Raw genomic sequence first — 25,899 nt, forward strand, 5'->3', positions numbered from 1 at the left:
TATGCTTTCAATATACATAAAAAGAATCATCAAGAATCATAAGATACAACACTTAGTGACAGTCATAGGTTACTAAGTAAGCAATCAAATCATACTAGGAAACAAATGAAACAATATGAATCAGAGAGATACAAGTAACAAGGTTAAAGTCATAAGTGGGAGGAGATAGTTAACAGGAAGGATGAAAAGAATAATAGTGATACAGTCTTAGTAAATACTTTGACAGTGTTGTGGGAATTAGTTGTTTAGCAGAGTGATGGCATTCAGGAAAAAACTGTCCTTGTGTCTAGTTGTTCTGGTGTGCAGTGCCCTATAGTGTCATTTTGAGGGTAGAAGTTGAAACAATTTCTGTCCAGGATGTGAGGGGTCTGTACATATTTTCACAGCCCTATGGATATTGACATGTCCATCTAGTTTCCTTGTCAAGAGACCAGAGAGTTGGTTCCCATTTAAGTGCTAACCAGTTATGATCCTCCTGATCCTTTTTAAAGATCAATCAAGTTTGATGAGGGTTGTCTGTGATGGGGGTTGTCTATGAACAAGCCTTTGTGACATGAGTAACATGATATTGCTATACCATAAAAGGGTTAGAGTTAACACAGACAGTTAAGAAGGCCTGCTAACCCCAAGCTCACATGGCTTCACAAAACTAATTGTTCTGCTGCTATTCTGAGTGGCTCAAGGTTGACTCAGCCTTCCATCCTTCCAAGGTGGGTAAAATGAAGACCCAGATTGTTGGGGGGCAATATGCTGACTCTACAAACTGCTTAGAGAGGGCTGTAAAAGCACTGTGAAGCGGTATATAAGTCTAAGGGCTGTTGCTATTGCTTTCTTTTCCCTTCAGATGGTTGGGGCCGAGCGATGCCTGCTTTTGTAAGTTTCACCTGATCCACCAGAGGGTGCACGCTAACAACAAACAGCTTCTAAACAAGCGTGACACATATACACACACACACCCCTCCATAAGTGAGGAATTATGAGTCACAAATATCCTGCCTACTGTTTTCTCATTTGTATATTCTTCCGTCACATGTAAAATCAGTTGTGGAAGAGATGTGAATTAAAAAAATGTGCAATGTTCTTTCGAAAGGAGAAACTATTACGAATAGTTTTGTCGGCATAGCTTTAGTTTCTACTGATTAGTAAAAGTGACTACTACCCTAATAGTAATTTGGGAAGTTTAGGCAAAGGGGTTCCCAAGGACTTGTGCACAAAATGTGTCTCTATTGGTCCTGCCTGTTTTGTGGGAAGGAAGAGCTCCTTGTCATACAGGTAGTAAAGGTGGGCCTTGACCTACAACAGTTCATTTAGTGACCGTTCAAAGTTAGAAAGGCCCTGAAAAAAGTGACTTATGACCATTTTTCACACTTACAACCTTTGTAGCATTCCCACAGTCAACGTGATCAAAACCACGCAAGACAATATTGGAAATTGATACAGGCATGAATAGAGCAAATGATGGGAGAACACATTCAATTTAAGCCAGAATTATTCCTGTTGGGAATAATGACAGAAGGCCACAGTAAAGGTACAACATATTTAATAATACATGTATTGACCTCAGCAAGAATGGTTTATGTACAGTATTGGAAAAATCAAATGTTAATGGGTTTGACTACATCTTTGGTATGCATGGCAAAGTAATGCCAAAATGGCTGCACGTGTTTTGTATTTATAGTTGTAAACAATATATATATATATATAAACTATATGCAGTATATATAACTATATATATAACTATATATAAACCTAAGAAAACAAACTATATATAACTATATCTATATCTACATCTATATCTATCTATCTATGTTTTCTTAAGTTTTCGCGGGTATTTATATGTATGGTATTCAGCTTTGTTTTATATATATATAAGTAGATATAATACACACACACACACACACACACACACACACACACACACATATATGGCATATTGTCTTTTTGGCACAACCCCATCCCACACCATTAAAGTAGAAATATCATCACCCTTATAGTTTAAGGTCAATTTAATAACATGCTCCTTGCGAAGAATACTGTAATGGAACTGAAAAGTTAATCCTAACTGTTCTTTCAAATCAGGATTGTCTTAATAGATAGTATTTTTTACCACTATAGCTTCTGGTGAAGACAGAAAAAAGGGACAGAAAGACTAAACTACTCAAAGAAACCTACCAAATTCTTGAAAATCTTCTTGAAAAAGTACAAATTCAAACCTTGAGCAACAATATGTATTAATAACCCACAGCTGGAGATTAGAAGTAAATTGATCCTTCTGACAATGCTTAAGTGGCTTTTTGCTAAACATCATAGTAAAACAAAGTTGGTTGCTTTCACTCTGCAGATACTTTTCATTGCTAACAATGGAGCCTATCAGAAGCAGAGATCTTCACCATCAGCTATAATGGTAAAATTACTAGATATTAAGGCAGATTCTCCTGCCAATCTTGATTTAAAAGAGCCGTTAGGATTAACTTTTTTCAGTTCCGTTGCAGTATTCTTCACAAGGAGCATTTTATTTATGTAGCATCATCAATGCTCCTAGCCTGTAACAGTGAAAGATTCAGCGAACGAGAAGTGACATAAAGATCTCAGCAAGAATTCAGAGCAAAGGTTCTGACAAACTACATTACGGCCTGAAAACCCAACAGGCTGCAGTTCTTCCAACCAGAAAGAGAGGGACAACTTCCATGATCAGTTTGAGTTGTAGCCCAGACCTGAAAGATGCACTCCTCAGAGTAAGAAATTCAAACATGAAGGCTTTGTTCACAGGTCCTGCTCTGGTCAAGCCACTTCAGTATTTTCACACAAGTTATTACAGCCCTGTGACCATTTTTAAGAACGTTGCATAAAACCGAACCAGCCCATCTCACTCAATTCAGAATAGAGCTGGAACGGACCTTGGAGGTCCAGTGGTTGCCAACCAGTGGGCTGGGGACCACTGGTGGTCCGGGAGAAAATTTTGGTGGTCCACAGAGAAATGTCACCCCCAAAGCACCGCCCCCAAAGCAATTAATCTAGGCTGCGCAGGAACAGAAGGCTGCCCCCGCCCACATGCCCCATGGGAACACAAGGCTTGTGTCGCTTGCATTGCAAACAACACAAGGTATGAGGGGAGGGGGGGAAGGGCAGAGGTGGGGAACTTGCCCCACGTGCCTTGCCTGGCCACCAGGCTGCTTCTTTCTGCTTCTTTCTTCTTCTGCTTTTGGCTGCACGCAAGGAAAGCAGCAAAAGTCTTTCTTTCTCTCCCCCAAACTCTGCCAGAAATGAGTCTTTGGGACCCTGCAAGGCCTCCTGCTCCAAGAGGTTGCACCGGCATGACTAGTCTCACAAAGACTCATTTCTATCAGAGATTGGGAGAGAGAAAGAAAGACTTCTGCTGCTTCTGCTGCTTTCTTTGCATGAAGCCAAAAGTCTCTCTCTCTCTCTCCCCTTGAGAAAGAAGATGGAGACAGTATCCTGTGATCCCAAATAAAGAATGATCAATTGGTAGGAAAACAGGGTGGGGAATTTTCCTGCACACTTTTTGGGGGATTTTCCCATGGTCTCTGGTCCGCGGGATGTAAAATTACGAGTTTGGTGGTCTCTGATGTCCAAAAGGTTGGTGACCCCTGTTCTACTCCAACCACCATACCGCTCAAGACCCTATACCATTCCAGACAAGTGGCTGTCCAGCCTCTTGTTCAAAACCTCCAGTGATGGAGTGCCCACAACTTCTAAAGGCAAGCTGTTTCATTGGTTAATTGCCCTCACTGTTAGGAACTATCTCACTCCTGGACCCATGTTCCTCAGCCACTCTTTCCTCCTCCAAGGGATTCCATGGCAACTTTGGGACTCCTTCCCATAGAGAAGGCAGGTGGAAAAAGGACACCAAAGAACACCAGGCAGGAAGATTTCAGACCTGGGCAGCTTCGGCCTTCTCCTTCTCCTTGTATACTCTGAACTATACAAACTTGTAGAAGTTACAGCAACGTCATTTCTGTAATACAGGTCGTCCCCGAGTTACGACCACAACTGAGCTCCAAATTTATGCTGCAAAGTGAAACATTTGTAAAGTGAGTTTGCCCCATGTTATGACTTTCCTTGCCCTAGTCCTCAAGGAAATCGTTGCATTTGTTAAGTGAGTAACACGATTGTTAGATGAATGGATGGATGCCCCATTGACTTTGTTTGTCAGAAGGTCACAAAGATGAGCCAGTTGCCAAGCATCTGAATTTTGATCATGGGACCGTAGGGATGCTGCAATGGTCGTAAGTGTGAAAAATGGTCATAAGTCCCTTTTTTCAGAGGCTTTGTAACTTTAAATGGTCGCTAAATGAACTGTTGTACATTGCAGACTACCTGTATTCTAGTCTAAAGCTATTGACTGTGTCTTCTATTGAAGGAAAGAAGAGAAGTAAATATAGTGGATCCATTTTTTTTTATTTGTCAATTGCTTACAAGATAATAGGTATAAGTAAAAACATAGATATGAATACATGGATACATATAAGAAAAATAAAAATATATATAAAAGAAACAATAGGACAGGGACGGTAGGCACGTTGGGGCGCTTATGCACGCCCCCTACAGACCTCTTAGGAAAGGGGTGAGGTCAATAGTAGACAGTCTAAGGTTAAAGTTTTGGGGGTTTGGGGAAAAATTTACATTTGAACTCAGTCCTTTTCTTTTCAGGCACAACAGCAGATGCTGCAGACACTTCAGAAAAAATTGATAGTACCCAGGCAAATTCAGTCTAAGTTTTCAGATCCCACAGGATCAGCATTGTGGTACCCTTGCAATGTTACACAGTTCTTTTCAGAACAGCTAAAGAACATGAGTGGGAAACTGGCAGCAGACTCAGAGAGTGAGGAGGTTGGGGAGGAACATGGGCCAGTCCTGGAGTCTGGGGAAGGTTCTGACTAGTGCTCTGCATCGGAAGCAGAAATGGGGCCAGGGCCGTCTGACGGTTATCAGCTGCCTTCGGAGTCAGAAATCAGTGGGGCAGAAGAATAGCTGGAGCCTGTTCCTTATGTGCGCATGTGCAGAGCTGCCAGAAGAAGGGAACAGTTAAGGAACAAGGATCGACTCGGGGGTAAAGGCACAGGTGGACGGTGAATGGCCCCTCCTATAGGGAATAAAGAGGAGTGAAAGGGAGACAATTAGTTTGTTTAATTAGTGTGACTAGTGTGTTTAATTTGTTCGTGACTCTCAGAGACTCCTTGCCAAGTATTTTCTTGTACAGCATTGCGCTTGGAAGCTATCGGCCTGGTAACTCTCCAAGCCTGATAAGATCTTTGGTTGCAATTCACCCTTGAAAGACTGTTTGCCGGGACTTTGCTGGATGGGAATGATAGGAATTCACATTAGCCTAATAAAAAGGGATTTTGTCAGGACGAAGAGTCTGCTTTGTGATTTTGTGAAGCCTAGGTCAGAACAATACAAGCTAAAGAAAGAAGAACCAGCAGCCACTTCGCTCTTGCAAAATTGGGACACAAATTGAGCTCTGAGTTGTGCTTTTAGCCTTCTCCCACCCCTTTCTCCTCATCCTTCTGACAGTCATGGTCTGTTTTTGTTTCTACATGGCAGGTGTAGAACTATAGATACTATAGATTTGCTTGCACACAAGTCTCTGCTCCGAGCGCGATGGCCGTGCCATTCGTGTCTCATTTTTCATACCTTTGAGATGCTGCTTGAAAGGAGAAAGGAGTTAGCATTTTGTTTAGTCTGAGCCTGTTCAAACTTTGCATTCCTGCGACGCCATGGTTACTCCAGATATTATTTGAATAAGAAATGGCACCTGTCATTAGTCTTTGTTCAGACTTTTGTGCATTGAAAAGATGGGAGTCCAGGTAAAACTCATGGCCAGAGACAGGAGTAGTTCTCCTTCTTCTGTGACCTTTAAGCGCCTTTTGTTGTCTTAATACGCTTTGTCTACTCAGCTTTTAGAAATTGTCTTGCCTGCTAATCTCTTGATTTGACAGACTGGAGACAAGTCATTCTCTCCTGCTAATCCTTCAGGGCTGGTCTTCATTCTAGAGATTCTCTGCCTTTCTTTAGAGCAGGTTCCACAAATTCATGTGGGCCACAGCGTACCTCTTTGTCCCACAACAACCTTTTCTTTCAACCGAGCTGAAAGAGAACATCCTGAGGCTAGCCAAACCATTACACAAAAAAGGTGTGTGCGTGGAAGCAGATGGGATGCGGAATGGGGTATTCTGATGGATCTGGGAACATTGCAGCTTGGCGGGCAGTGGGTGCCATTTTGGTTGTTTAATCCAAATCCTAAACTGAGCCCACGTTGGATTTCCTTCTGCTACAGGCAAATTGTTTTAAGTTATTACATTAGAACAGGGGTGTCAAACTCAAGGCCTGGGGCTGGATCCAGCCCACAACGTGATTCGATCTGGCCCATGGGGCTGCCCTGGAAATAGCAATGGACCAGCCTGTGGTGCCTCTGCCAGCAAAAATGGAGCTCACAAGGGCCACATGCAGCCCTTATGAATTCTGTTTTTGCTGGCAAAGGGTTGCAGGAGGCCGTCCCACCCTAAAACAAAGCTTGTGAGGGCCACTCGTGTCCCACAAGCTCTGTTTTCGCTGGCAGAGGGTTACAGGAGGCTGTCACAGCTGAAAATGGAGCTCAGGAGTCCTTTTCCACTGTTAGAGTGCTCAGGCCACCACAGGCAACACAAATGATGTAATGCTGGCCATGCTCCCTCTGGCCACACCCACCCCAGCCTGAGGTCAAACACAACCCTGATGTGGCCCTCAATAAAATTGAGTTTGACACCCATACATTAGAACATTATTTTCCACAAATTAGCCATGTGGAGTTCAATCCGGGTTGGCACAGAGTTGGCTGACATCACAGGAGAAAAATTAGAATTCCAGAAAATAAGAATTCATAATAAAGAAGAGAGGGGTGTGTGTGTTAGCTCAGTGATTAAAGAAGCCATCTGCCATCTGTTCGAGAACTGAGTGCCACATGATGGGATGAGCTCCCATCTCTTGCCCCAGCTCCTGCAAACCTATCAGATCAAAAGCATGCAAATGCAAGTAGATAAATAGATACCATTTCAGTGGGAAGTTTAACACTATTCCGTATTTTCATGCTGGCCATATGAAGACGGATGTGTCTCTTATGCAGTTCAGGCTTCCTAAATTGAGAATTGGAGATGACCACTTCTCCTGTAGTCAATCACAACTGGACAGGGGAAAACTTTAAGCTTTTAATAAAAACAATACAAAAGTGTTTCCACCACAGCCCTTGCTCACCAATTGGCAAATAAGAAATTGGTGATCAGAAATTAATTTCTTGTTTGCTTGTCTCCTTAGCTAACATAGTTGGCTTAAGGCTATGGTGTTCTGGAAGGACATATTCCCAGTCAATTTCTGGAAATGAAAGAAAGTGAATGTTGGCCCACAGGGCAGTGAAACATATATTCGCCGTGTCAGAAAGCCTTTACTATACAATTAACAATTAACCAATGGAACAGCTTTCCCTCGGAAGTTGTGTGAGCCCATCACTTGAGACTTTCAATTAAAGATTGGACTGCCATTTGTCAGAAATGGTGTAGGGTCTCCCGCTTGGGCGGGGAGTTGGACTAGATGACCTACAAGGTCCCTTCCAACTCTGATTATCTGTTATACAGCTCACACAAGATGTGAAAGGCATGAGCCAAGATCTATGCAGTTGACCAGGGGATTTTCACTCTGCTGGCATTTCCACTGGGAAGACCCAGTGGTCATGTGAAGGAAACAAGCTTATGACAATCAGGGTCCATTTCTTTCAATAAGATAGCTTTGGATTAATGGGCAGATATGAAAATAGGGCCATGAAGTGTGCAGGAATTCATAAGACACCATTTTTGAGGAATTATTGCTTTGTAGGTATGATGTGCATGCCAAAACAACCACCCCAAAACAACCAGACACAAAGATAGTTTTTCCCCCCATGGTATCACTCTGCTAAATTACTAATTCCCACAACACTCTAGGTAGGAAGTCAAGCCACTTAGTAGGGCTGTATTACTTATTATTCTCTCATCTGTCTATTGCCTATTTCCTCAGATTCTTATGACTATGACTTCGTTGTTGTAGCTCATGATTTATGTGGATTACTCCTATTTAGTATCCTATTATGATTTATGTTGATTGTTTAGTATCCTATGACCGGCGCTGTGTGTTGTAGCTATGATTTATGATGATTGTATTTTATGATTATGGTTATCACTTGTTGCTTGTATGTACACCGAGAGCTTATGCACCAGAGACAAATCCCTTGTGCGTGTGTTTCCAATCACACTTGGCCAATAAAGAATTTCTGTTCTATTCTATTCTATTCCATTCTATTCTATTCTACTCTACTCTACTCTACTCTACTCTACTCTACTCTACTCTACTCTACTTTATTATAGAATAGAATAGAATAGAATAGAATAGAATAGAATAGAATAGAATAGAATAGAATAGAATAGAATAGAATAGAACAGAACAGAATAGAATAGAATAGAATAGAATAGAATAGAATAGAATAGAATAGAACAACAGAGTTGGAAGGGACCTTGGAGGTCTTCTAGTCCAACTCCCTGCTTAGACATAAAACCCTACACCACTTCAGATAAATAGTTATCCAAGCTCTTCTTTAAAACTTCCAGTGTTGTTGGGACATTTACAACTTCTGGAGGCAAGTTGTTCCACTGATTAATTGTTCTAACTGTCAGGAAATTTCTCCTTAGTTCTAAGTTGCTTCTCTTTTTGATTACTTTGCACCCATTGCTTCTTGTCCTGCCTTCAGGTGCTTTGGAGAATAGCTGCTATGCTATGCTATGCTATGCTATGCTATGCTATGCTATGCTATGCTATGCTATGCTATGCTATGCTATGCTATGCTATGCTAATTTCTATTCTATGCCCAGTGAGAAAGATTTCTGTTTTGTTCCTTTGAGAGCCTGAGCTGCACTCTGTGGGCTGTAAGGCAAAGATTTGCAGTTATGACTGTTGCTTTTGGACAGTCGTATATGTGTATGTTCATGTCTGCGTGTGTGGCACACAGGAATCCTGATGATTTCAGGATGTTCAAAGAGTAAGATCACTCAAAAATATTGCATAATATCTTGACTTCTAGAACTGCAGCCCACAAGCATTCCTAGAACAAGATTGAAAACTGGGTTCCACAGCTGTGTGGGAGCCGTGCCTAATGTATATTTCAGCTCCCTTTTGGTACATCATGAAAAATTAGCTATTTCTTCTCTTCTTATGGAACTGATTGCGCAGCATTAAAGATACTTGTGCCAGGACTGATATCCAACAGTTTCTCCTTAATTAGGGTAAAAGGCATATTTAATTGACCGATATGTCTCAAATTCCACTATTCAGTTACTATATAGATTACTATACATGTGCAGATGTTCAAGCCAGAATGTCACAAATTCAGCAGCAATTTCATCGACAAGTAGCCCCAAATTTGGGCAAGTAAGTGTCCATGGAGAGTTGGACAAGAAGACTTCCAAGGTCCCTTCCAATTATGTTATTATGTATGTATGTTACTACTGAATGAGATGGTAAGCTTGCATACCATGCTGTGTAAGTTACTGCTCTTTGTACAACTTACACTAAACATCTTAGCATAAAGCAGGAGAAAATGCTAAAATATGTTTGGTGTATCAGTCATCACTTGGTAGGCAAGAGTGTTAAGAAGGCATCAATTGAGCATCTGTGAAGTTTCCTTTCACTTAGATCCAACTGCAAGACTATCAATGACCCTTGCCTCCAGTGAATCTTCTCTGAAGGGTTGACTTCAAAGTAGACATGACTAGTGGAAGTAGAGAATCTACAGCTCACCAGATGTTGAACTGTAATTCCCAGCAGTCCCAGACAGGCAGTGGTGGTAAAACAAGGATCTCACAGTTGAGCCAGTCTGGATAGGTGCAAGTCCATAGAATCAGGTGCAGGATTTTTCAGCCTAGGGCTATGTTGCTCCTCTCAAGTAGACAACTCCAGTGGTCCCAGTCCCCAAGTTTATTATCATTACCTTTTTACATTGCTTTTAGTTATCTCACAAAATTGTCAATATACCAATCCATTGTTGTATCATAGAAATACAAAAGATATCCCCCAAAAAAGGACTATCTCCCCCTGCTGAAATGGCCTTTTCAGAAGAAAAGAGGTAGCCCACCTTTTCTCAAAGCTCCCTGGAAAATATCTATGGAGATAGAATAGAATAGAATAGAATAGAATAGAATAGAATAGAATAGAATAGAATAGAATGGAATGGAATGGAATGGAATGAGAAAGAATGGAATGGAATGAGAAAGAATGGAATGGAATGGAATGGAATGGAATGGAATGGAATGGAATAGAATAGAATAGAATAGAATAGAATAGAATAGAATAGAATAGAATAGAATAGAATAGAACGAGATGGAATGGAACACAATACAATACAATACAATGAAAAAGAATGGAATAGAATAGAATAGAATAGAATAGAATAGAATAGAATAGAATAGAATAGAATAGAATAGAATAGAATAGAATAGAATAGAATAGAATAACAGAGTTGGAAGGGATCTTTGAGGTCTTCTAGTCCAACCCCCTTCTTAGACAAGAAACCCTACACCACTTCGACAGGTGATTATTCAGTCTCTTCTTAAAAAACTTCCAGTGTTGGAACTGCAAGTTGTTCCACTGATTAAATGTTCTAGCTGTCAGGAAATTTCTCCTCAGTTCTAGGTTGCTCTTCTATAGAGTCCCAACCCTTCGTGTCAGATTTTCCAGGGAGTCCCAAAGGTGGTTTTTCAAGAAGCAACTGAATTTTCTGGTTTTTTTATTTGAAGATGTTTCGCTTCTCATCCAAGAAGCTTCTTCAGCACTGACTGGGTGGTGGGGAATGGATGAATTTATACTGCTTGCAGACAGCTGGTCATTTGCATTCTTTTAGTGAGTCCTTAAGGTTACCTGGAGGTTCATTTGTGTCCTCAGGATCACCTGAGTGATGCAAATCGGTATGGAGCCTTCTTTCTTTCAACAGTTCCAAGAAGGCTCCACACCATTTGCACTACTCAGGTGACCCTGAAGACACAGATAAACCTCCAGATGACCTTAATGATTCATTAAAAGAATGCAAATGATTTGCAAGGAATATAAATCCTTCCATTTCCCACCATCCAGTCAGAGCTGAAAAAGTTTCTTGGATGAGAAGCAAAACGTCTTCAAAGAAAAAAAACAACAGAAAGTCCAGTTGCTTCTTGAAAAACCACCTTTGGGGCTCCCTGGAAAATCTGACACAAAGGGTTGGGACTCTATAGAAGAGCTTTAAGATGAAAAGCAGGTGTCTTTCCACATTGAAGACTTGACGTTGGCTATTGTCTTTTTTCAAGACATCATCGTGACTCAATCATTTCTCTCATGCCTGGGGAGGAGAACAAACATTTGTGTTTAGCTTGTTCCTTGGGTGACTGGCGTGGTAAAAAATTAACTTTCGATCAAGGCTTTCTATCTCATAACCATCCCGGAAAGGAAGCCATTCGGATTGGCTAAAACATTAATGCATCCTTGTCTTGAGAGCAATTAGATCAACCCAAGTAGCTTTCCAGGTAATCTTCTTTATATATTCAAACCCTCCAGACTTTCTCAATAGCAGAGTCTCTGGAAAGGACGGCAGGGCATAATGTAGAATTAGAGAGATTCAACCTGAGAAACAGGGCTGCAACCGAATACCTGTACAGGTAACCAGCTTGGCAACTCTGTATTTACAATCAACTGTGGAGCACGTAGGATTGAATAAATATTGCAGTATAATCTGAGGACTTTGCATCAACTTGCAGACAGAGGCGGAAGTTGATTCATTACCATTTTGTCTTCTGTGTGGGTTTTTTTTTTCCCTTTCTTCTTCTTTCTCAAGCAAGACAAATCTGACGAATTGTACCTGGTCTTGCAGACGAGCGAGCCAACTTACAATTTCAAAAACAGGTACACAGCTACTTCTTGACTTACGACCCACAATGGAGCCCAAAATGTATGCCGTTGTTCAATGAGACATGTGTTCAGTGCATTTTGCCCCATCTTATGACTTTTCTCGCCACAGTGGCTAAGGTAATTGCCGCCGTTGTTAAGTGAGTAACACGGTTGCTAAGTGAACTTTCCCCACAGACTTTGTTTGTCCGAAGGTCACAAAAGGGAATCATGCAACCCCGGGATGCTGTGACCATCATAAATGTGAACCAGTTGTCAAGCATCTCAATGTAAATTACATGACCATGGAGATGCTGCAATGGTTATGTGACAAACGGTCATAAAATCACTTTTTTCAGGGCCATTGGGATTTTGAACGGTCACTAAACAAACTGTTGCAATTTGAGGACTACTTGTATTAAACAGGAGGGTCTGGGAAGCAAAAAGAAGGAGGAAAGTATCTATAATCGCACTGGCTAACTTTATCTTTACTCTCAGTTTTAGATGATTTAGCAGCTACGGTGATTAGATGATTATGAGCCACGGTGGCGCAGTGGTCAGAGTGCAGTACTGCAGGCTACTTCTGCTGACTGCTGGCTGCCTGCAATTTGGCAATTCGAATCCCACCAGGCTCAAGGTTGACTCAGCCTTCCATCCTTCCGAGGTTGGTAAAATGAGGACCCAGATTGTTGGGAGCAATAGGCTGACTGTGTAAAACCGCTTAGAGGGGGCTGTAAAGTGGCATATAAGTTTAAGTGCTATTGTGAAGGAAGGAAGGAAGGAAGGAAGGAAGGAAGGAAGGAAGGAAGGAAGCAAGCAAGCAAGCAAGCAAGCAAGCAAGCAAGCAAGCAAGCTATAGTGGCACAGTGGTTAAAATATAGTATTGCAGGCTGACTCTGCCCATAGGCAGCAGTTTGATCATGACCGGCTCAAGGTTGACTCAGCCTTCCATCCTTCCAAGGTTGGTAAATTGAGGACCCAGATTGTTGGGGGCAATAGGCTGACTGTGTAAAACCGCTGAGAGGGGGCTGTAAAGCACTGTGAAGCAGTCTATAAGTCTAAGTGCAATTGCTATTGCTACTCCTTCTGTGCATAGGAAATGCGAAATATAGTCCTGAGGTTGGGGGTCTCCAACATAATTTCTCAGCTGCTTCTCCAAACTGCCATTCTCAGAATAAAATTGCTACAAAATGCTGTAAGTTTGCAGTTTAGAGATGGCGAGGGGATTTTGTGAGGCCTCTGGGCAACTTTTACAAATAGTCCTTAACTTACAACAGTTCATTTAGTGACCGTTCAAAGTTACAAAGGCACTGAAAAAAGGGACTGATGACCACTTACAACCATTGCAGCTTCCCCATAGTCAACGAGATCAAAATTCAGACGCTTGGCAACTGGCATGTACTTGCGACAGTTGCAGTGTCCCGGGGTTATGCAATCCCCTTCTGTGACCATCTAACAAAGCAAAGTCCAAGGGGAAGCCAGATTCACTTAACAAATGTGGTGATTCACTTAACAAATGGGGTGAGAAAAGTCGTAAAATGGGGCAAAACGCACTTCACAAATGTTTCACTCAGCAACATAAAATGTTTGGCTCAATTGTGGCCATAACTCAAGGACTGCATGTACTTCAAATTGTGGTCCAATACATGAAGTAGAACACAACATTAAAATCCGCAAGCCTCAGACTGCAGAACAGCCGGAGTTTGAAAAGAATGAATTGCCAGTAACAACCCAGTCTAATAACCTTAAAAATGATCAACTGAATTTCAATCAAGTCATAGCAAGGATGGCCACTAGCAATAGCACTGAGATTCATATACACTTCATAGGGCCCTCTCTAAACGGTTTACAGAGTCAGCATATTGCCTCTAACAAACTCAGTCATTATTTTACCGACCTCAGAAGGATGGGAGGCTGAGTCAACCTTGAGCCAGTCAGGATCGAACTCCAGACTGTGGGCAGAGTTTGCCTGCAATACTGCATTCTAACCATTACGCCACCATGGCTCTTATACCTGCTTAAGACAAAGCACCTTGGCATGGATGGGACTTCAAAGCCTACTGGTAGATTCACTTGACACAGAATTGCCCAAATTCAAGACAAAAATTCCAGGAATAAGTGAATTCTTCCTGCGAATACTGTTTCCTCCCACATTTCGACCACAGTTTGGGTGGATCTATGGCCAAGTTCAGATATGGTGGAAAGAGAATTGGCCCTGAAGGTATAAGTGACTCTTTTCCCAACAGGAGTATAGAATAGAGAATTCTTCCTTTACTTTTCTGATTTATTACATATCATTTCATAACTTGCTCAGAGTTCTTATGAGTCAATGAAAGAACAAGGAAAATAAGTCATTGTTGCAGTTTCTGGGTTTTTGCCCCACGTTCAACAATGCTGGATGATGAAGGCACCGTCCTGTTCTTAGAACACAATGTTCCCAGGGCTTGCTTAATATATACCTGTGTACTAAAGACAATTTATTTGCATGTTGTGTTGTTCCTGTGGTACTAAGTGGCTCCAAATCAGTAATTTCTGCAAATAGCTAGGAGAACCCAGCCCATTCATCCCCCGTATTTGCATAGTCCAAGTTTGCTGAATCAAGGACTTTTGAGAAATGAAGTAATGAAACTGATGTAATTTAAGAGGCATTTGATGCAACTCATGTGTTCAAGTGGAGGTGAGGTTTATTAAGCCATTAATTTATTCCTAGAAGCAGTGCAACTCCAAACCCACTTTTTTCATAAGATCTGGGTGCTCCATTAAAATAGTGTGAACCCTTGTCATCTAACAGAATGGAAAACCTAGTGTTCCTGGGGTTATAGGTGACCCATAACCCCCTTTTTGTGGGTTCCAGGTCTTATGTTGACTATCATAATTAAACACTCATAGCCATTTCAAAATAGAAAAGGGAAGAAAACTATACAGTAAGCCCTCTAATTAGCTTGGCATCTGTGGGACTTAGTTGACTGTGGCTGATCCCAGAAGCTAAGCAGGGCATTACATGGTTAATCCTTGGATGGGGAACCACCTGCAAATTCCAGGCGTTTGGGCTAAACTGGTTGAAAAACTGTATCCTGGAAGAAGGTTGCATCACACTTTTGTGTCATAATGAGCTTCACCTGAAGACTTTTGTACTTGTTTAAATGAAGTCTTAAAAGCACTGGTTGTATTACCTAGTTTGGATGATGAAAAGTCTGCAAGAAAATAACCAAACTCAGAGAGCATCAAGGACCTCCTTCAGTCTTAAAAGAGATCTCCTAAGATTCAGTTCCCCAGAACTTTGTAGTGTTGTACCTTATGATTCTCGACTTGACGAATGTATCTTTTCTTTTATGTACAGTGAGAGCACTTGCACCAAGACAAATTCCTTGTGTGTCCAATCACACCTGGCCAATAAATAATTCTATTCTATTCTATTCTATTCTATTCTATTCTATTCTATTCTATTCTATTCTATTCCCCAGCTAAAAAGTGGAGTGTCACCACTCCACCTTCTCCTCCCTCCTGTAAAATGTAGCTTCATACCAACAGAAGTGTGCCCATGTTTTTGCTGTGTGGAATTTTTTTTTCAATATATGAGTTTTCAGATATTTTGCACCTGTAAAACAGACCCCTTCATAAGATCTATTTACCCACACCTTTGTTTTTAACAAGCAGAATGCATAGAACATGGGAACATGGGAACTCCCATCCCAGGCACTGCGATATGGAACCTATGTGACTTGGGATGTCAAGAAAGGATGGTCAGTATTGGCCTGTGCATAAATAACCATCAGCACATCTGCAGTCACAACACCAGCTTTCTGCCGCAGAGTTCTGGGTATCTCTTTCATAAGGGGCTCATTCGTCCTGAATGGAAACATTCAGAAGCTCAAAAGAAATGCTATGTTTTGCCCAGTCAGCCCAGTACTGACCAGTTTGAAATCAGGTCAGTCAGAATGGGGAAAGAACTCCTCTCCCATTTCCTGCCAAGCAGTGGTGGGTTTCCAAATTTTTCCCTACCGGTTCTGTGAGATGCGGCAATAGCGTGAATCAGTTAAGTTTCACACGCGCACAGCACAAATAGAGAGCTCTGTCAACCTGGTGAGCTGCCTGGAGTGTTTTTAAGATCAGCTGAGGTGCGGCAATGGTGTGAACCAGCTGAGTTTCACGCACGTGCGTGGAGCACAAATACGGAGCTCTGTTCAGGCTGGACAGCTGCCTGAAGTATTTTTTAAACTCAGCTGAGGCATGGCAATCCACTCTGCTGTGCGAATCAGCTGAGGTAAAAAAACAAGGAAATATAGGAGAGATAACGACGGCGGCAGTTGGGCAGGGCCAGCCAGAGGTGGTATTTGCCAGTTCTCTGAACCAGTCAAAATGTTTGCTACCGGTACACCAGAACCGGTCCAAACCAGCTGAATACCACCTCTGCTGCCAAGGGAAGAAAAAAGTGTCCTGTTGAAACACTGAGGAAAGGTCTCCATCCTCACACCTTATCATGTCACAAAAAGCTTCATCCTTCTAGTCCGAGGTGATATTGGTTTCCCTACATATCCCAGGCTTCTCTATACTATTATGGTATTATGACAGGAAAGAGCTGTGTTGTGTTAGCTGTTGATCAGCAAAACCTCAGCGTTGTGGTCCTCCTCAGCTGTGAAGGAAGAAACAGCAACAATAGCAGCTGCTTCGTTTGTTATTCCCCCTCCAGAGATACCCAGAGTCTCCAGTCCTGCGTAGACATGCCCTAAATCATGGTTTTATTTGCTCTTTGTGGTCCAAGTGGAGTGAATTTGGGGCATGACCCAGAATGCAGTTAGTCACCTGCATAGCTATAAGCGTTTCAAGAGAGCACCCGCTCGCCAAGCATAGGGCTTGAAAGATTCGCCTTTTGGATTTCATGCGGTGCGTTGAGTTGGCTGCGCACCTTAATTAAATTTCGTTAAGACCCAAGGTCATGTTCCAAGTTTGATCCTGCTGTCTTAGGCTCTGTGAAGAAAATGGGTGTGGTGAACTTCACTTAACAACAGCAATTAATGGGAGTTCAGTATGTGGGCATGTTTGGTGGTGGTTTGAAGGAAATATTAAATATTTATATTAAAAATAGCTGCCAAAATGACTAAGATCTTCACTGAGTTAGAATCGAACCTACAAATTATGGCTTATTATAGTTTATGCTCTGGCTGCTGAGCCCTGCGCTTACTGCACCTTCACCTTTACTAACCCAGAACAGCGTAGTTCGGGCAATGTGGCCAATATTAAAGGGCAGACATTGGACCCTCTTATGCTAGAGTGGCATGGTAGCCTAGTGGTGAAGACAATGGCTTCCCAGTAGGAAGACTGAGAGTTCTTAGATAGCAGCAGATGTTTCTCTCTTAGGGTACAAAAATATATATCTGCTGTGAACTCCTCATAGGCATTAGGAAGGGTATCCAGCCAGTAAATGCTCAGCTCCATCCAGTCACCCCAACTCTACTCTGAATAGGGATTACAGGGTCATAAAAAAGGAGAATAATTGAGTCCTCTAATGCAATGGGCCACCAACCCAGTGATTCCCAATTACTTTTGTCTTTTTTGTTAATACCAAAATGGTTTGGCATACCAGAGGACATGAGTAAAGGTACATCCCCTCTAATATGGAAGAGATTTTGACCTGGATTCAAACTTGGGTGTATTTGTAACAGTCATCCAGTGGGCAGGGACCTCAGATGAAAAGGCTCCGTGTTATGACTAATGCCTTCCTTTGAAGGGGGTCATGTGATAGGGCAGACATCAGCAAATATCTTGGGAGGCCGTGGATTTAATAAATGACTCAACAGAGAAACCTCCATATATAAAAAAAATCAGAAAATAAAATACAAGCTGAATAGTCAAGATCTTGTTGATGACCCATGCTCTGTAAAGGACCTTGGAATACTCACCTCTAATGATCTAAGTGCTAGAGCCCACTGCAACTACATAGCCAAAAAGGCATTAAGAGTTGTTAACCTAATCCTACGTAGCTTTTTCTCTGGTAATATCACACTACTAACCAGAGCATACAAAACATTCGCTAGACCAATACTTGAATACAGTTCATCAGTCTGGAACCCACATTATGTATCTGATATTAGCACAATTGAGAAAGTCCAGAAATATTTCACAAGAAGAGTTCTCCACTCCTCTACTTGTTGTAGAATACCTTATGCCACCAGACTTGAAATTCTAGAACTAGAAAACCTTGAATTACGCCGTCTTCGGTCTGACTTAAGCATGGTATATAAAATCATACATTGCAATGTCCTACCTGTCAATGAATACTTCAGCTTCAACCATAACAACACAAGAGCACACAATAGATACAAACTCAAAGTAAATCGCACCAAACTTGATTGCAGGAAATACGACTTCAGCAATAGAGTGGTCAATGTCTGGAATACTCTACCCGACTCTGTAGTTTCTTCCCCAAACCCCAAAAACTTTAACCTTAGACTGTCTACTATTGACCTCACCCCTTTCCTAAGAGGCCTGTAGGGGGCGTGCATAAGCGCACCAACGTGCCTACCGTCCCTGTCCTATTGTTTCTCTTATTCTTTTATTTTTCTTATATGTACCCATTTCATGTATTCACAACTATGTATACATTTATACTTATTATCTTGTAAACAATTGGCAAATCAAATAAATAAATAAATAAATAAAATATTGCTGCACTTTGACCAGCTAACAGAATTAAACGTTCAAAATTAAAAATCAAAATTAAAAATTAAACAGGACGAAATCAATACAAAATTATGACCACCAATTAAAAAAAAAATAGCAGTTAATCCATTAAACAAATGACCAGTAGCTTGGAAGGATTCTACTACTGCCACTTTTATATTACTTTATTATTTGTGTTGTTTTTTTCTTTTTTTGTTTATACTCTTTCTTTCTGCCCACAGGGCACTTACTCCACTAGTAGCAAAGGAGGAAGAAAAAAAAAAAGAAACGGATTGTTCTGGCAGGAAAAGCCAAGAATTTACTAGGGAAAACCGATTCTTGAGCATGTAAACATATGACTCACAATCCAGCACAGAATTAAGCATTCCATATTCCATGTGATGAAAATATAAATCCTGTTTTGGATTGTGGCCATGATAATAGAGGGAAGAAACTGAAGGTGAGGCAGAGGACCTACCCTGGCCTTAAACATAGCATATTTTTTTTTATTAAAATTCAGTGTTAATTCTCCTTGGGGGCAAAAGGTTATGCCATGTCTTATTGCAAGAGTGCTCTCAAAGCTTCCTATTGAATTGAACCAAAGGTGCTTTTTCAAAAGGCAGCTGGGCTTTCTTTGTTTTCTTTTCTCTGAAAAACGTTTCACTTCTCATCCAAGAAACTTCTTCAGTTCTGATTGAATGGTAGGGAATGGAAGGATTTATATTCCTTGCGGTAATCTAGTTCAGGGGTCCCCAACCACCGTCCGTGGATCATTTTTTACCGGGCCGCAAAGCTTGGGCGCCGCCATCTTGTTTCGACGGCGCTTCGGATTTTCGGTTGCTTCCGGGTTTTCAGTTGGAAAGTGCTTCCGGTTTTCAGTTGGAAAGCGGCGTTTGGGTGCTCACGCCTTAGTTTCGTCGGGGGCGGCTTGAACGAAGAGCCGTCCCGATGGCGGTGGAGTCTCGCGTTACTCAGATACCGGTCCGTGGAAGAATAAATAATTGTGAAACCGGTCCCTGGTTCAAAAAAGGTCGGGGGCCACTGATCTAGTTGTTAATACTCTGAAGGTCAGTCATTATCTCTGTGATAATTGTTGAGGCCACTTGGGGGTTTATCTGTGCTAACCATTGGATAACCACAAGAAATATAAGTCCTTCTCCACCATTCAGTCAGAACTGGAGAAGCTTCTTGGATGAAAAGCGAAATGTTTTATAAGAAAAATGTTTTCCAAGAAAATCCAGTTGCCTTTTGGAAAAGCACATTTGGAGCAACCATGACCTGGAGGATTGAGAATCTTCATAGACATTGTTCTTTTGAAATAGTGTTGGGCAATCATGAATTGCATATATTTTATTTCATCATTTCTTTGTTCTCCAACTCATCACTTTCTGGTTTCTGATGCCTTCCCCCTTTTGAGCCTAAAAGACAGACTTGCTAGACAAGGGTAGGAAGGAATCCATTAAGGCTTAGACTAGTCCTAGGGTCTTCAAACTTGGCAAGTTTAAGCCTTGTGGACTTCAACTCCCAGAATTCCTGAGCTAACATGACTGGAGGAGGAATTCTGGGAGTTGAAGTATACAAGTCTTAAAGCTGTCAAGTTTGAAGACCCCTGGGCTAGTCCATACCCAACCCTAAGATATTAAACTAAATTGTTATACAAAGTTTAAAAATCTATTCCATAAGCCAAAGTCAGTTTAACCTTGTACATAACAAGAGCCATGGTAGCGCAGTGGTTAGAATGCATCATTGCTATGTAACTGCCCACAGCCAGAAGTTCAATTCTGACTAGTTCGAGGATGACTCAGGCCAGTAAAATGAGGACCTAGTATGTTGGGGGTAATATGTTGACTCTGTAAACCACTTAGAGAGGGCTGTAAAGCACTGTGAAGTGGTATATAAGTCTGAGTGTTATTGCTGTTAGCATTAGCCCTATTTTTTTCTTCATTAAATTGTCAACATTTCTGATATAAGGAAGAGAAGGCCATCTGTACTGAAAGAAATTCATATGTGGCAAAGATGGCTAAAGATCCCGGCAATTTCAAAGACCAGGTTCTCTATCCATTTATTGTAAATCTGAATTTCTCATAAACTCTAGATTGTATAATCCCTGAACTTCCACTTGGGTTCAGATGAACCTCCAGCGTAAGGTAACTCTGTTACAACAACCTTACAAGTTTTTACATGCCTTGTGTACGGACTCCCTCAGTGGATCTGATAGGCAAGGATGTAGGGACCGATAAGACATGTTTCTTCCTCTAATTCAGGATTTGCATTCGGAATCTCTTTCAAACAACACTTAAACAGACTCGTAGACAGGTGTGAGGTGTGTCCATAGAGAATAACTGTAGTAATAAAACAACGGAAAATTAAATTCACAGAGGCAGAATCTAAATGAATACAACTTCCTAGAGAACAACCACCAGGAAGGGTTGTTCTTATTGTAGTTGGTGGGCTTTTTCACTAGTCCCTGTTGGAAAAGAGAAACTGAAGCAAGAACTGCCTTCATCTGATCAAGTTGGGCTAAGGACAAATGCACAGGAAGAAACATGTGAAGAAGTCAGTCTTTACTAGTTCTTTCCATTAAACATATGATGGATTAGATAGCGCTACTACCTATCTGACTAACCTTGTGGGGCTCACCAGCTAAGCAAAGACAGCAAAGAGTCCTGGTAAGGCTTGGTTGGAAACTCCAGGAAAGTCAAAAAACCATCCCAGCAAGACACCCCAATATTATTGATATGAAACCTATATTGATGTGGTCAAGGAATCACCAGGAGTGTCAGATTAAATGATACGTACTGAACATATTTGATCATTTTAGTCTAAATACTCGGGCTACTGACACCATAGTCAGGGGTGGGCTTCAAAAATTTTAGCAAAGGGTTCTCTGCCTGGTTGCTGGGTGGATGTGGCCATGGTGGGAGTGGCCTAGTCGGCCTCCTGCACCACGCTGGGGGGTGGGGTGGCATTTGTGCTTTCCCTGGACTCGGGGGGTTTTGCTCGAGCCTCCGGGAGGGCGAATACAGCTTCCCTGGGCTCCAGAGGGCCTCTGGAGGCAGGAAACCAGGCTGGTGGATGGGGAGGATTTGGGGGTTCTCCGAAACGCACAGAATCTTAGCTAGGGGTTCTCCTGAACTCCTGCAAACCCCCATCCTGACCTTAGTATTTATATTTCTCTCTTGATTTGCATGGCTCCTTCCTAGGTTATCTTGTCTCTAAAGATCCCACAAGGACCTTCTGCCGAGTCATATGAAATCCTGATTCATTTGTCTGGCATAGCTGGCCAGCTGTTTGTGGTGAGGGTATGTCATAGTACATGTCAAAAAGAGCTTGCCATCTGTCATGGAGTTTAGAGCTATCCTTCTTCCAGCTGCCAAATCCTTGCACCCTGTGCCGTGGACCTCCAGATACAAATTAAAATATTCCAACCATGTGTCCTTTTTTGGCTATCAGAAAGGAGAAGCTCTCCATGGCAGGGCTGCAGCCCACGCTGTTGCTACTATTAATGTATTGTGGTCATTTCAATCCAGCATCTCATCACTCAAACTGGTGTTCTCGGAAGCAACTGTCTTATTTCCCTGTCAGACAGTTGTGCGATGCTAATGATAGAAATCCCAGCCCATAATCTTGCTTATTATACTTGGAATTTTGAGGAAATCTGGCTTATTCCATGATTGTCAGTCCAGCTTTTGTTGGCTTTCAAATGGGAATCACAAGAAAGAGGAAAAGAGTGTTCTCGGAAGAAGAGCAAGGGCCAGCTCTGGGAATACTTCAAAAAAAGACACTTTTCTGAGGATATGGGAATCTCGCCCTCCCTGTCTTACCCAGTTCAGAATCCCAAGATGCAATTAGCTGGCAAATCTCACCCTCCCAGTCAACAGGTTCAGTGATCAAAGCTGCTGGGCTTAGCCAATTTACAGTTGTGTTTCCATTGTGATGGATCTCTTGCAGTACTTTTCCAACATTGGATGGTACTACATAGGTGGAATCTATGCCAGATCTCCCTTGGAGCCAGTTCACAATTGCGATTGGTTTTGACCTCAACAGCAGAGTCATAGCAATGTAAATCCAAATTTGGAAGGTTGTTGAACAATGACCTCCAAGTGTTGTGACTGGTGTGTGTTTGTGGTGTAATGGTTCAGTGGTTAAAGACAAAGAGCTTGTCAGGTGGAAAGCTGATAGCCTAAGTTCAAGACCCAAGCACCTTGCAACAGGCGAGCCAGGGGTGGGCTGCTATGGGTTCACACGGGTTTGGGCAATCGTCTAGCTAAGATTCTGCACAGTTCGGTGAACCAGTAAATCCCATTCGTGGCTGGCCCTGCCCTGCACACCCCACCCCGCCCTTCCCAGGAGTCCCCATGTGGCCCGTTTTGGATACCAGGTGAGTACAGGGCCCACACAGAGTCTCAGGGAGGGTGAAAATTGGGCCTCCCAGAAGTTCCAGAAGGCCTGATACGGGCCTGTTTCCAGCCTCTGGAGCACCTCCAAAGGCCGGGGAAGCCATTTTTGCCCTCTGGAAAGATGAAAACATCACCTCCCTACCATGGTGCAGGAGGCCGACTAGGCTACTGGGCAGAGAACCAGTTGCTGAAATTTTTGAAGCTCACCCCGAGGTGAACTCTCATTATTTGCCCCAGCTCCTGCCAACCTAGCAGTTTGAAAGCATGCAAATGCAAGCAGATAAATAGGTACCACTTTGGTGGGAAGGTAATAGTATTCCATGAGCCTTTGGAGCATAGCCATGCTGGCCACATGACCATGGAAAATGTCTTTGGACAACACTGGCTCGCTTGGCTAAGAAATAGAGATGAGCACTCCGCCCTTCAGTGAGAGATAACTGGACAGGGAAAACTTGACCTTTCCATTGGGACAGGTTGAGGCTGGAACCCAGCAATCATGGGGTTTTTTTTAAGAAGTTTGGGAGTGCTGTTTTAGCATGCTATGAGTTCGGGGAGAGTTGAACGTTGGTCTTTATTGCTTTGATGTTCTTATCACAGCTGCTCTGACCCAGCTCATTAGATCACTGGTCATATAAGTCTCTAAACCAGTGGTGGGATTCAATTTTTTTTACTACTGGTTCTGTGGGCATGGCTTGGTGGCAGTGGTGTGGCTTGGTAGGCGTGGCAGGGGAAGGATACTGTAAAATCTCCCCACCCCACTAATCTGCTTTCTAACTCCGTTCTCCTGTGCAGGGAAACCAAAGAAGACACAGCTGATCAATTGGGACTTGGGAGGCAGAGAATAGATAGGGGTGGGGCCAGTCAGAGGTGGTATTTGCCGGTTCCCTGAACTACTCAAAATTTCTACTGCTGGTTCTCCAGAACTGGTCCAGAACCTGCTGAATAACCACCTCTGAACTAAACTCTATGCACACTTGCATTTTTGCATTTTCAGGATATCACCTACCGCCCGCTCTGAGTCCAATAATGAATCCCTCTTTCTCTTTTGCTCCCTCCCCTAGGAGAGAAACCGTACAAATGTACCTGGGAAGGATGCACATGGAAATTTGCTCGCTCAGATGAACTCACAAGGCACTACCGCAAACACACAGGAGTGAAGCCGTTCAAGTGTGCGGACTGTGACCGAAGTTTTTCCCGTTCAGATCATTTGGCATTGCACCGCCGAAGGCACATGTTGGTCTGAAAAAAATGCTACCTTGTCTATATATATATGAGTATATATATTCATAGGTATATATAGCTATTCATAGGTATATATACCTATGAAATATATATATATACCTATGAAATTTCAAGAGCTGGGTCTCTTTTAACTACAGTGCATTCAGCAGGACTGAATCCTGTTTTGATGGTGTTAGCACAAAAGGAGCATTTGGTGTTGTCCCATATTCACAAAGAAGCAGGAACGAGAATGCTACAATCTTTCCTCCCACCTTAAGCAGGCTGTCCAGCAGAGGCCCAAGGCATCACCTGTTTGCTGAGGATAAAAGCCGAAGTGCATCAAGATTGGGCATTATTTTCTAACCCGCGTCGTTTTCAAAAGTATTTATGGCTTGTATTTTATTTTTATTTTCTCTCAACCATCCCACTTTTTTTTCTCCTGAAGAATTTCTGCTATTTCGAAGACTGGATGTCCTAAACTATAGAAAAGAACAAGTCCTCAAGAGCTTTCTCTCTGTTTGCTGCTGCTGCTGCTTCTTATTTTTTATTTTTTATTTGGTTGTTGCTGTTGTTGTCATTATTCATTTCCCCCCCTCTGTTTAAAACACTGCAGAATATCATCCTGCCCAACAATTTCCTAAGCCAGCTGAACAGACTGGAAAGAGGAGGGAGATTTTTTTTTTTTAAATTAAGCTCTTTGAAGTGAAAAAAAAAAATTCTCAGCACACTTATGCAATAAAGATGGTGGTATTTGTACATATTTACCTCTTTCTTGTTATGCTGGACTTTAGAGGCCATTAATTCTTCTAAAACTTCCTAAATCTTTTTCTTTTCTGTTTTTTTGCTGGAATCTGTAAAACTGGCATCCGTAATATTTCGGTATGAAATTCCCCGTTTTATATCCATTTGCTTACCCTATAATAGAAAGAGTTCATTAAAACCAGACTTGGACACATAATAGAACCAAAACTGATGCCATCCTTTCTAAACCAATGTATCAGTTCTCAGCATATTTCCCTGAAAGTAACAGATTTTCAACCAGCCATCTCTTACTCTTGGGTTGCTCTGTAGTTGATTAACAACTGCACAGGAGAAGCAACGCCATTGATTAGCCCTGTCCATGCATTGGCATGATAAACCTTCCATTATATGGGAGTGGATCCTTGAGCAGAATGGGATGACTCGCCACAACCAACTCGCTGGGGGACAACTCAACTATTCTAAACAATTTAAAAAGTATTGTAATGTTTGCCCTTCGCTTTTCATTTTGTCCCTCCTTCAGCATCCTTTCTTTAATGATTCTATTCCATCATGTGAAGAAATTAGTGCAACTCTTGCCCTGATATTAGTGTAACTCTTGTCCCACCGCGAGTTTTCTGGTGAGTTGGCCACAGAGAGTTGTCTTAAACGCTTCTTGATGGTGCACTCTCACATGTTCATCCATTAATTGATGCTATAATTTGTATAGGCTCTGTGTGTGTCTCTGTGTGCGTGTGTGTGAATTGTCCCACTGAGTTGACCCCTGTGGTAGAATCGTACTTAGAATTGTAGCGTCTAAGTTTTGAAGTGAACATCCTCTGTGACCAAAAAGGAAATTAATGCATCAGAATAAAGAAGAGCATTGAGAAAGAATTTCAAAGTACTTCCCAGCCCTAAAACAAAGGTCTGGCAAGAATAATTTTAAACT

At 42.0% G+C, this 25,899-nt stretch overlaps 1 protein-coding gene across 1 annotated transcript in view; it reads left to right on the plus strand.

The window, feature by feature from the left end:
- Positions 1–24,934, plus strand: part of KLF12 (KLF transcription factor 12) — a 233,940-nt gene extending 209,006 nt beyond the window's left edge. Inside the window, exon 7 of the mRNA XM_087967505.1 lies at positions 24,053–24,934. Within this exon, the coding sequence (XP_087823631.1) occupies positions 24,053–24,234 (182 nt within the window). The 3' untranslated portion in view covers positions 24,235–24,934. The remainder of the gene's footprint in view (positions 1–24,052) is intronic.
- Positions 24,935–25,899: the final 965 nt, after the last annotated feature.

Source organism: Notechis scutatus, chromosome 5, assembly GCF_049901735.1.
Source record: "Notechis scutatus isolate UNSWTSFEM ecotype Mainland chromosome 5, rNotScu1.2, whole genome shotgun sequence".
In the NCBI taxonomy this organism is placed as follows: domain Eukaryota; kingdom Metazoa; phylum Chordata; class Lepidosauria; order Squamata; family Elapidae; genus Notechis; species Notechis scutatus.